Raw genomic sequence first — 12,583 nt, 5'->3', positions numbered from 1 at the left:
TTTAATCTTCCTCCAACACAATTAGCACTAGCTTTTTCCCCCGTTAGTGCACAGTGCAAGCACCACCACCGTCCATGGACCCCCAGAGCTGCAAGTTCTGCTTCTGGGACACGCTGTGCATTGTGAAGGTACCTGTGGCACTGGTAGTACCCAGTGAAAAGAAATCATCAGCTCTTCCTAGCACAATGTTTAATCATACAGCTTGATGGGTTTTCAAGAACAAATTTATTCACTTGCTTATTTGACAGAAAGAAAACCTTTCTGGTTTCTTCCTTGAACCGCGGCACTGCAGACTAAGCCTGTTAACAACTCCAGCACTGATCTGGAGACACAAACATAGTCTAAACGTGTACAATACTACAGCATGGTTAAGGATGAAGTGCCTCAACACTCCAGCACACTCCTGCAGCGAGCGGATCACCGAAGGGGGGGGAAGGCCGCCCACCATGCACCTGCTCACCCCTCCTCACCTTCCTGCGCCGGGAGCTGCCAGAGGCAGGAAACGCCGGGTGTGAGCGGAGGCAGGAGAGCGGGCAGGCAGCTGTGCCCACGCACCTACCTGGCACAGCCACACCTGAGCACCACCTGAGGAACGCTACCAGGGCCCCTCTGCCGCAGCTGCTCACCAGGAGAGAGATCAAAGTCTCAAGGGGCAGAGAGCACACGTGGACACCTGCTACAGCATAACGTTACAAAGGACACGAGCCCCCCGCTGCGTGTGGAGAAAGCCTCAAGGTATTACTGCAGTTAAAGAAATGTTAGGAAAGCTATTTGATTGAAATATTACCGTAAACAAAAGGGAAAACTAAGCTTAACACACGCTCTCGTGAGCAAAAACCCAAGGGTAAAAATGCCCTGCACTTAGCACTTTCACTAAATGACTGTGTAATTTAATTTCCCAGAAACCCATTAGCTTTCACAAAAGGAAAATTAAGAGCAGATGAGAGCAGTTCTTTGGTGTGAGTGGAATTTATTTAATGTAATACCTGGGGAAAAAAAAAAGATAAATCTGAAACTGTATGAACAGATACAAAACACTGCAACTCTAGAAAGCTTCAGCCCACAGAGCAGTGGCTCTGTGATAGCAGTAACCAGTGTGTCAGAGCCCAGGTCTGAGAGCTGCCTCTGCCCAACACACCACGCCAGAGCTGGGGCACAGCCAGATGCACAAACACTCCAGAACAAAAGAACTGCTAGCATTCAAAACAGAAACAAACAAACAAAAAGGAACCTCAATTTATTTATGGCAGTTTTATATATTCATATGTGAAGAAAATTATTCAAATAATTATCTGGAAGAGAGGAAGAAATAATTGAAATTTAACTTAAAACATTACTCTGTGTTTGAAATTTCATTATAAAACCCAAAATACCACAAAATTCACAATAGGCTTTTAGCCAATCTGTATCATATAAAACCAGCACCAATTAAACAGTGCCATGCCCCAAAAGGAAAAGAAACAATCTTAGAAGGGAGTTTAAATGGAAATCTTCAATTTGCTATATTCATTATATGCAATGATTTGGAAAATGCTAATTATCAAAAAAACATAAGCCTATCAGAAGCAAAAAGACAAGAAGCATTACTGCAGTGAAGCAACAGCAACACTTACTTGGGGAAAAGTAGCCATGATGTATTACATAGAGGTGAGCCAGCACCTTGGTATTTTTAGCTTTAATAATCAAAACAATAAGTGATTCAAAGAAATGTAAACATAGTACTGTGAAACTGCACAATACAGTTATGTATAGTGAATGTTAAGGAACTTTCTCAGCATGGGAAGTTTACAATCTATGGCTTGTGGTGGACTCAGTACCACTACCTCTAAGTATTTATTGTAACTGTGGATAATGCTATACTTGTGTTTTTTACTAGGGAAAGTTTTTTCTAAACTCAGTAATATTTGACAGAAAACTATGTAAAATGTGAATCTTATTAGCTATCCTTTTACATTTTTCTTTCAACTTACTGCCCTGTAAAATGAGATGGACTAAAGCACTTGTCATAATCTTTGTTATGTCACGGTTTTGTCATTTTCTTCTTTTAACATTTTCCTCTTTCTTCCTAATGAATTCTCCAAAGGATATAAAATACTCTGTCTACACCATTCTCCAAGTTAATAACAATGTAACTGCATATAAATTATTTCAGATCAATCTTGCTATTACTCACATCTCTGGAGATAATTTCCATTGTAATGCCTGTTTTTTTTCCTGTGTTGAAATATCAATGACTATAGAAAGCAATTCAAGGAAATCTACTATTATTTTGGACAAATAGAGGGTCCGCCAACTCCCTACTTGCATCTGCCCTCTCCCTTCCTAAAAGGTAATTAAAACAAGATTCCTAGCAAAAAGTATAATGGCATCATTCTTAATGTGTGCCATTTTAATAACTATTTACCCTTGCTGGTTTCCTACTATTCCTACTAATGCCTTCACCATTATAAAGTAATTTGATAACAAGATCTCTCTCTTCAATTCCAAAATTCTTTTATTGAAGGGTTACTGAGGAAGAAAACTACCAATTTTCCTGAAGATTAGTTAGATTCTTAACTGAGTACCAATTCAGATGCATGCCTTCTTTTAATTCTATTTTAAAGTTCAAAAGCCTCTCCTTTTACTGAGAATAACCTTTCACAAATTATGGTTTTAAAGGCTTACATCAGCTGTTCAAGAACTGTATCAGTACTGGAAGGCTTACAAAGGCTTCAGCTATTTACCATGTTGCTTCAAAAAATGCCCTCCAATATTCATCTTTAAAAATACCTCCTACTCTATCCAAGCCAACTGGAGTGCTTAAATTACAAGTCAAAGAATAGATTTTACAATAAAAATTAAGACAGTAATTTCAGTTTGAAAGATGCGCTGGCAGAAGCCCAGCCATTCTCAGAAACCTGCACAATCAGGCAACCAACTCAATTAAATTAATAGTAACTCTAAAACCAGAAGGCATCGCAATCCAGATATTGATCACTCATTCATATGATTAATACACAAAATCCATTGTGAGTTTCACAGTAACCCAAACACTAGCTCTGAAAATTCTCAAAATTTGGCTTCCACCCATGAAGCACCTCTCTGCTCCTGCCACCCTTCACACAGTAGTTTATACAGCACATACCTATTAACCCCTGCTACACTGGAACAAGACTGCTGAACAGTAAGAGGGTAAAATTCATGGTGTATATAGACATAATTTACTCAGAAACCCTGTTTTGTGATGCCTGATGACAAACCACACAAGCAACCCAAATGCATCAAGTACAACCAACGGGAAAGGAAGTCACACTGCAAAAACCCCAACATGTATTACTCTGCTTCCACTCGACAGTACTATTTTTGGTTCTTTCACCTATTTATTTCAAACAGGAAAAGAATCAATCAGGCTTACCCTTTATATTCACATTATAAACAGAGTAAAAGAAGTTGTATTTTTATTATCAATCTGAATAATTTATAGCTCTAATTATTGTAACAAGTTTCTACTCCCACCATGTAAATACCAGCTGTTGTGTCTTGACTTCTCTACATGGTCAGTCACTCCATCTCTTAATGTTGGCCATAAGAAAGCACCATGGCATTACCCAGCATACAGCAGAAGCTTGTTAGGAAGAGGAGCAAAGCCATCAGGATGCTAAGAGATGTGAGTGTTCTAACATCACCAGATGGTATGAAATAAACTAGTAACTACAACCTGAAGCTGGTCTACTGGAGTCAGTGAGTAAATGAGGATGGGAAAATGCAGATAATCTAAAATCCTCCATTCTCATACATTCAGAATCTCCGATTTCACTGACAGGTCTTCAAACCTTGTTGTTAGCTCAGAAACACCTAAAACTCTAAAATGTAACCCCATTAAACTTTAAAGGAACTAGTTAACGAAATAATGAGAAAACAAGGAAATACATTTGAAAGAAAACTTGGAAGAATGATCTCTCTACTTCAAGTGACTGATTTCAACATGGTAAGCTGATATTCAACCACTGTCTTTTCACTCACTATTGACTAAATTTTTTAATGACTTTTTGTCATATACAACCTTGTGGAACTGTGCAGTACACAGATGATGAACATGGAGCACAAAAGTTTGGCTGTTATCCTTTCTACCTCTTGTGGACAGACAGACACACAAAAGAAAGTAATTCACCCACTTCAAATTTTCAAGACAGACCAATAAAAACCCCTTTAAGCTATATTCAAGAATAATCTGCTTTCTTTCTTCCTGGTAAGTAGTAGTAAAAAAGCTCAGTAGAATAAAGTCCAGGGAACAGTACAACAGCAGATACAATACCACATGCTTGAAGGGTCCTAGCAAAAACTGACCTCTCCTTGCAAATGCAGAGTACTAAAAGGCAGCATAATTACAGAGAAAAGAATCTCATATCCTTGTGAATAGTTTTCTAGAATGTAATTAAAAGAGAAGTGTTGAATAAGCAAAGATTATCAAGTCTAAATGGAGCTACAATACCACCAGTATATCTTAGCCTGATTTTCTACATATCTCTATGGATACCAACAGACTATGCTGGTCCCAAGAGGATTCAGTGGTTTTACTCAAAATATAAGTAACGGCCCTTCTTTTTTTATACTACCAAATCAACACGATAATTCTGGAATTCATTAGTGAAGAACACTAACTAATCCAGCATAATAGCTTTACTTCCTCTGCAAAACACTTCAAAAAATATCTAAATGAATATGGAAATGTATCTTTCTGTGGTAAATTGTTCATTATTGAATCATTATCAACTCTTGTTAGACAAAATTTCTCTCTTTTGCAATGTACAAGATCATTAAAATGTTTGAGAGCTCCATCATGAAAGACAGTGGCACTTTATAATCCACTATCTCTTCAGGCAAATATGCTTACGGCTGAACATAATACACAAAACAACAACATCCTCTTGACACACAATTCTTTCTTTTAATGGTGCTCTTAAGTGTTGACAGCAATGGTGAAATATGTTGTTGCTCTCTCTTCTTCTTTTTAATAGTTTTTAACTATTCCAGAAATGTATTTCAGTCATGATAAAATGTTGGGAAGGGATGTATTTCTTAGATCTTCATTGTGGAACCCCAGATGCTCAATCACTGCTATTAGCCTAGTGAGATATTTCCTATAAGCTCATCAAGTTTATGTTCTTAGCCTCCATCTCCTTTTAAACTCCAAAGATCACAAAATAATGAACCAACACCTTAAATATCATATGTCTACATTAGCTAATAAAATAAATGTGTTCATTCTGCTTATGGGAACGTGTCCACAATTTGATATTAAAAAACTTTCAATATCTTTTTGTCTAAAATACCTTTAGAAGAATTATCATTTTCTTAGTAATAGATAAAGAAACTACAAACACAGACAATGGTACTACATGGAAAACTACTACTCTATGTTTTCATGAAGCTTTTATCATTCCTCTCTCAAATTAAAATACATCAATTAAATAAATTAAAATACAATGCATAAGTGTAATATAGAAAGCTGCATCCTATACAGTAACATAAGTAAAATGAACAAAATTTTTTGTTATGACAAGCCAAAAGCCACAAGTGGAATACTTTTAAAGGCACACTTTTAGAGTTTTGATGTGATCATATCTTAGCAATATATACTGAAAGCTTTCTGTAATTCTTGGCTGCATATAGAAGGAAATGAAGTATTTTTGCTCCAAGAAAATAAAATCCCTAAGAACTCTTAGCCATAAAGCTTTACAAAACTATTTCAGTTCTCAGCTGCTTTGGGTGACTGACACATACATATCTTGCAATTTGCTAATCCTCTCTACAAAATCATCTAAATGGAGGCTTCTTCTCAAATCTGTATTAATGATGTAATTCTATTATAGCTAATAGAATCATCTCTTCAATAAAAATGAAAAACCAAGAACATGTAGTTGCACCAATTATTTTTGTCATATATTTAAAGGCATATATTGTTTAGAAATTGGATGGCTTAAATTAAAAACACAAGCAATTAATTTGCATTTGGTAACATGAATTTAAAAAATCAAACTTTGCTATATATATTTGTAAAATAAAATCAGTATCAGCTACAAAGCCTAGAGACATTCCATACATGCTACTGATCAAAATACTGGAGAAGCAATTGAAGTAACTTGTTGGGGTTTTTTTTAGCTTTTTGCATTTGCAAAAAGACAACATGTCTGAAAGAGTATTTGGGGAAAGTGTACTCTGCTTTAGCAAAATAACTACTGCATTTTAGCTTTGCTGTCTTCAGATAGAAGTGTCATTGACCAATTGACATGTACTCTCTCTAATCAAAGTCTACAGAGATGGGCATTTTAAAATTGCGTGTTTTCCACTTCATATATGAAGTTTAAACAAAATTCTGTTTTCAGCAATAACTGAGCTTTGTCTGCCTCTATTTCAGAGAAAATTAAAGTAGTAAACAAAGACTGAGCAAAGTAGAAAGATTTCCAAAAGAAATTGCAGACCACCAGGATTTGGATTTAAGTAATCCACTTAGATTACCATGGCTGTGTCTTAAAAGGACAATACTGAGACCACAAAATAGGTCATGTCTACGGGATGGGGAATATAGAAGTGAAACAATGTGAAATGTAAAAATTCAGAACAAATATTCAGAGTCATCCTGAAATCTAAGATACAAAACAAAAACGGTCCCAAGATCATGTACTGCCAAGTTAAATATTTTTAAATCAACATTTTTATGTTCCAAACTGGAACACACAGAAGGAGATTTTTCAACCAATGCCATCAACACATTAACGTGTTTCAGGTAACACAAAGTGCAGGCAATGAAACAGAAGCTTTCAATACCTAAGGCTACAATATAATACACCATTTGCTTGCTTTTTTTCCCAGTTTCAAAAGCAGAAAATGTCAAACAGGTCTGGAAGCAGGAGTTTCCATCTATTTCTTAAAAGTGACAGAGTTTCTGATATAACAAATATCAAAGAAATTAGAAAATTAAAAATAAGAAGCAAGCCCTCAAATTATTAATTGAAGAAAGCCTACAGTGAATTGGTAGGTCGTTCAGGAATTGAATGTTAGAAAAAAAATTTTTTTTAAAAAGCACAGATTAAAAATTGCTATAAATGCCTTCTCAAAAAAATTAAGAAAAATTATTCTTTAAAATAATTTAGAATTTACATCAAATCAAAATATATCAGCTTTCTGGATCAACTTGAGAAAATCTTGGTATTTCCTTCTTCTAAAAAGTCCTGGATAATTGCCTTTATGAGGAACTCACCCAACATAAAAAGATTTGAATGGGAAAGTCAGTGTTGCTATGAGAAACAGAGCAACTTCCAGATGCTTGACATGTCAGGGCTAGACAAGGGAATGAAAAATGTCTCTTTCTGACCAAAGAGGCTTTGAGGGGATACTCGTAAAGAATTACCTACTTACCCATCAGATTTGAGTTCATGAAAGGTGTCGGGGACAATCCTTCATGAGGCCCTAATCGACTGTCATTCAAGTGATCACTGTAATGAGGACTGTCTGCAAAACCCTAGAGAAAAAAAGACCAGAGTATTAAACAGATTATTTGGCAGCCCTGCTAATTGAGTGTAATGACACTTTCCTAATTAAATGTGCAGAGTCACAATTGGTCATTAATCACAAAAGTTGGCTTTCAGGTCTATCTCACAGAAATTACTCTCTGCCCACATATTACTTTCTCCCCATCAAAAAGAAACCACATAGTTTCTTAATAAGCTGTGTCCTCATGGACAAGATTTCTAAAAATTGAATAATACAGAGATATTTTGATATTTGAATCCTCTTAGTGTTAAGTCACTAACCACAGAGAATAAAATTAGTCTGAAGAACTTGCAACTGATTTTTTTTTTCCCCTATGCTTTCTGTTTGCATTAATAAAAGACAGTAAAAAGTTCAGGAAGAGTCACCGATGTTAAGAAAAAATGTTGGTGTAGATGAGAAGAACAAATTCCATTTCTTCTTGCAGCCTGCTATTAATGATACAGATTAATAGGCATTTTGACACTATCACATTACTAAACAGCATAGCTCACTGACAAAAAGGTTTACTTCCATACAGTGATTAAATAAACACCTTTGTCATCCGATTTGCAAACAGGCACTGAAAACAAAATACTATTTTGCATTTTTCTACCATTAGCACAGCCAGCTTACCAGACTGGGAGCGACCCTTACGCAGTCAGGAAACAGTGGCTTATTGAAAGCTTACACCAAAGGCAGAGGAGATGGAAAACAAAGAAGTCCTTGGATGTACGTATTATTTAATTAACCCAGTTACGTAAAGCTCTCCTCAATACATTTCGAAATGCTGTCAGTTTTTCCATATTAAGGTATGAGTACGCCATTTGCCATTCAGACTTACGAAATGCACACTGAATCACTTACTCTGTACCAAAACATGAAAGACCTGGCACTCAAAATTGTACTTCCTTTGTAGCCAAAGTTCTGACAAACATTTTGTAAACCTTATCTTACAATTCACACTTAGTCACTTCTTGTTTAGAAACCTAAAGCTCAGGCCTAATTAAGGGAGGAGGGAAAATTGTTCACAGCTACCAGAAACCATCCCAAGTGCCCTGGTACTATAAAATCATCAATCACTGAACATTTATCATTTCTCCAGACCGCAGGCTCACATTCAAGACAACATTAATGGGGCTGAAACAGGCCTCCCTATCTTTGCAGGCATGCTGTCAGTTCTACCAAAGGGCTGCTAACTGAGGGCTAAAGAACTGTCACAGCACTAGCGCTGCTTATGGATGCGTGTCACAGCTCTCGCTGCTGTTCGGCTGCACAGCAATCTTCCGGGAGAGCCAACTCCCCACTGAATCTTTGGCTGACTTTATCTGCTTCAGAATCAGTGATACACTTGTGATAGGCATTCAGAAACAATCTTAGTGACATTTACAACTTGGTTATGACCACAAGGGTGTCCTCTGGAAACCATGACCTAGCCCCGTCTGTCAGACAAGGAGTGTGTAGCAGCAGCTGCTGAGGAAATGGAGTGGCTCCTAGCTAAGGTCACCACATGTGCTTCATTTTTATGCTGAAATGAAACAAGAAAGAAATTAATCCTGCTGAATAAAGACACAAAAATTTACAAATACAGGATGAAAACCAAAGCTCCTAAGTAGGTAGCTTCCTATTTGTGTCTCTGCTTGTACTCCTTATCGTGGTTGCTTTTTTAAAACCTTTTCCCCTAAGGAAATACTTCAGCTATACTTTATTTTTAAAAGAAAGAAACTATAAAGGATACTATCAGTGATAAAAGAGGATCCATATCTCTCAGACATTCAGTAAGTGGTGCCCAAATGAGGCCCAGAAACCAAAATCTTTAAGATATCTTTATTTACAAAGTAAATAAGAACTACTGAAAATATAACAGGAGTAAGACTCATTTCATATACAGTTGCACATCATGCAACATAATCTACCTAATGCACAGGATTCTTAATGGTCCTCCCCATGTTAATATTGCATATCCCATTCACAAAGTAGAGGAATTGGAGAACTGGGTGGGCAGTTTACATGAAAAGGAATATTCTTCCTTCTATCATCAAAATTCCTTCAAAGAATACTTGATATCATGCTCTTTTCATATACCCTCTCAGTTTCCCAAAATGCACTTGCAACCAACTACCACAGCATCCAAGTTGTATTTCTACACCACCAGATAAATGAACTACTTCATCTACGTGGAAAATGCTCCAAGTTATCCTTTAAAACACCAAAGCCATTGAAAACAAAACATTTGGTATACAGGATGAAAATGTACCAAGGGATATGCAAGCCTTTTAAATTGAATTGGTCTTTTCTGGACTTTAATGCAATTCCTAAAATTAATTGTATCAGGCATGTCATTATTTGCCACTAAAGAATTTATACTTGTGCAAATTGTAACCTATGCCTTCATCTACTGTGGACCAGTGTAAAGAGGTCTTATGCTGGCCACCATGTCTGACACCAGTTATTCAGTCTTAGTATTCAGGTATGGATTATCAACTCAGGCTGCAGAGTTTTGTTTGGGATTAGAAACCCTGGGCTGATTCCCACATACAGCTCACCCACACTAAATGAATGCAAAATAACCACAAACAAGTGCAGTTTTGATTTAACAAACAATTTTTGTACTTCACAAAAGCAAATTAAGAAAAATCAGAAGAGCTCTAAGGACAGTGATTTAAATTGCACCGTTTTTTCAGAGCATTCTTCACATTTAAGCTGTACTTCAAATAAAATTGCATTCCTGATACCATTCCTTGCTTTTGCATCTGTATTGTTAACCTACAGAGCAAACAGCACACTTCTACTCCTGGCAAGAGTTGTAACCAAACACAGATAAATCTTTAGAACCTTCCAATATCTTCTGAAAAGCTACTGGAAGCTCCTAGTCATACAATCAAAGCCTTAAAAATGTATTTAACAACTACAATAGTGCAAATTGACAACATATGCTTACTGCTCAAAGAAGAACATAGTTGAGAGCTTTAAAAAGTCTGGAATACCAATGGAGGATAGTGTTTTTTTAAAAGACAAACCCCACTTTTTTGACTGAGTAATGAAGAGAAGACACAATCAACTGGCACATGAACTCATCCCTCATGGCAAAAGCAACAGAAGGTGGGAGGGGATTTATATGAAATTCTATCAGAGACCCTTTTCAAATCCATGTTTTAAGCAAGACTCAATAATATATGCTGCCAAATTTCATTCTTCCTTTCCAAGAAAGGCAGGAAATCTCAGTTCCTGGCAATTTTGAAGACTAATCTACTGAAGCTCACTTAAATATAGCTGGATTGGGACAGACTCCACACAGAAAAAGGAACTAATCAGTCATGCCAAAAGTTACTGTCCCCTCTTGGGAAGAGCTATTTGATGGTACATATTCTGCCTGGTGATGTCATTCTTTGGACCACAGGTGGGCTTCCAAAGCCCTTTGGAGCATTTCTACCTCCTGTTACCTGCAGGGCACGTTTAACATAGAAAGGCTGGAAAGAGACACTCCATGCTGAGTACACATCCCCATTTCTGCCTCTGTGGCTCCTCAGCAAACCTACCAGTGCATTAGTATACATCAGAGTGCACAGTTGGAGTGTTTAGCAAATAACTGGCAAAAAGTCTACAAAATAGGAGTACTGGACAAATTCATTTCCTGTTCTAAGCACCCTGTTCTGAAGGGACTGCAGCTAGCTCAGGGCATTTTTCTGGTTGCAGAAAGCAAACTGATTTTGAATATGATTAGATGACATAGCTGTAAACTCAAAACTATCTTGCTTGTTCCAACCTCTTACATAGCTATTACAAAAACAAGCTTTAACTTTCCCAAAGGAAGACAAAACTTCTCTTTCTGTGCTGTTATAGCCCAAATAAAGTGCAATTGGGGTTAACCGTTCCCTAGCAGCATTCTGTAATGTTGTCACTGTTCACTTTGCACAGGCCTCTCCCTGGATTTCAGTCTGACTGAATGTTTGTGATCAGAAAGACCAGGTCAAATACATCTACAAATAAAAGCAACAAATATTGTCTACTAATACCTGTTACGAAATGCAGTAGAAAGACTACTACTAATTAGTGCTGCAATTTAACTGAGTAGTGAAGGCACTATCAACATTGAATGCTCTAACTTTATTCGTTTCTCAGGGATTTCACTGGATTAGAGTGATGTTCTCTAATCATTCCAATAAATAAAGTCCACCAATTAAAAAAATTCCACAGCTGTAACATTCATTCCTACCTCTTTGGGGTAAGATGCCCCAAATGCCGAAGGGATTTAGGCTGTATCTGTATCAGGATTTTCCAAGCACAGGGATGCTAACACAGCCAACCAATTAAAAATCTGACACTATTTACAAAATCATAAACATTTGTACACAGGACACCTGAAAATTATCTTATATAATGTATTATTCTAGAAGACTCAGAAGAAAAAATGGGGAAAAAAAACCCCAGCCCATCCACCCAGAGGAAATACATTCCTTACTAGGCATGTTTATCCTACCAAACCATGAGAGAAGGCCTGACACAATGTGTCTATGCCCCATTTTACAAACAAAGTGGCAATTAACTTCCTAAAACTCAATATCTTTCAATGACCATTAAAGTTCTGTCATTTTGGCTAAAGTTAATTACAGAACTCACCTAAGAACAAGTCAAAAACCTTTCCCAGTTCACTGTCCCTATCCTTTTTCATTGCACTGGTTCCAGAGTCTCTGTGGGACTAATCCTCTCCCATTTACTTCCCCTTCAAAAATATAAAACTATTGTCCCATAGCAATTGTTTTCTGAAGTCACACCAGGATTTGTCCATGCAGAAGCAAAACTGTACTCCTGACCCTAACTCAAGTTGTGGGGTTTTTGGTTTTGTTACTAAATAAGCAAAACATCCTGTTTCCACTTCAGGGTAAAATTTGAAAAAAGAAGACACTGTCACTGCAAGGCACACCATTTTCCTATGCATTTATTGAGTTCATACTCAACTCATTGAGTTGTCCTCCCTGTATGATTTACTACTCCACAGAATTTCATTTGCTCAAGTCTGCTAGACTAGAGATAACAGGGGTTTTGTTTGTTTCTCCTCCCTTAGCCCCAAGCC

At 36.9% G+C, this 12,583-nt stretch overlaps 1 protein-coding gene across 6 annotated transcripts in view; it reads right to left on the bottom strand.

Moving 5' to 3' along the window:
- The window catches only part of TCF12 (transcription factor 12), a 161,481-nt gene that overhangs the window by 98,930 nt on the left and 49,968 nt on the right, over window positions 1–12,583 (bottom strand). For all 6 annotated transcript variants that reach the window (XM_069025992.1, XM_069025990.1, XM_069025991.1 and 3 more), the window contains exon 6: window positions 7,399–7,501. In XM_069025992.1, the coding sequence (XP_068882093.1) occupies window positions 7,399–7,501 (103 nt within the window). The remainder of the gene's footprint in view (window positions 1–7,398; window positions 7,502–12,583) is intronic.

The sequence above is a fragment of the Aphelocoma coerulescens genome, chromosome 10 (assembly GCF_041296385.1).
Source record: "Aphelocoma coerulescens isolate FSJ_1873_10779 chromosome 10, UR_Acoe_1.0, whole genome shotgun sequence".
Taxonomy (NCBI): domain Eukaryota; kingdom Metazoa; phylum Chordata; class Aves; order Passeriformes; family Corvidae; genus Aphelocoma; species Aphelocoma coerulescens.
Note: the sequence above shows the minus strand (reverse complement) of the source record. Positions and strands in the feature narration are given on the sequence as shown.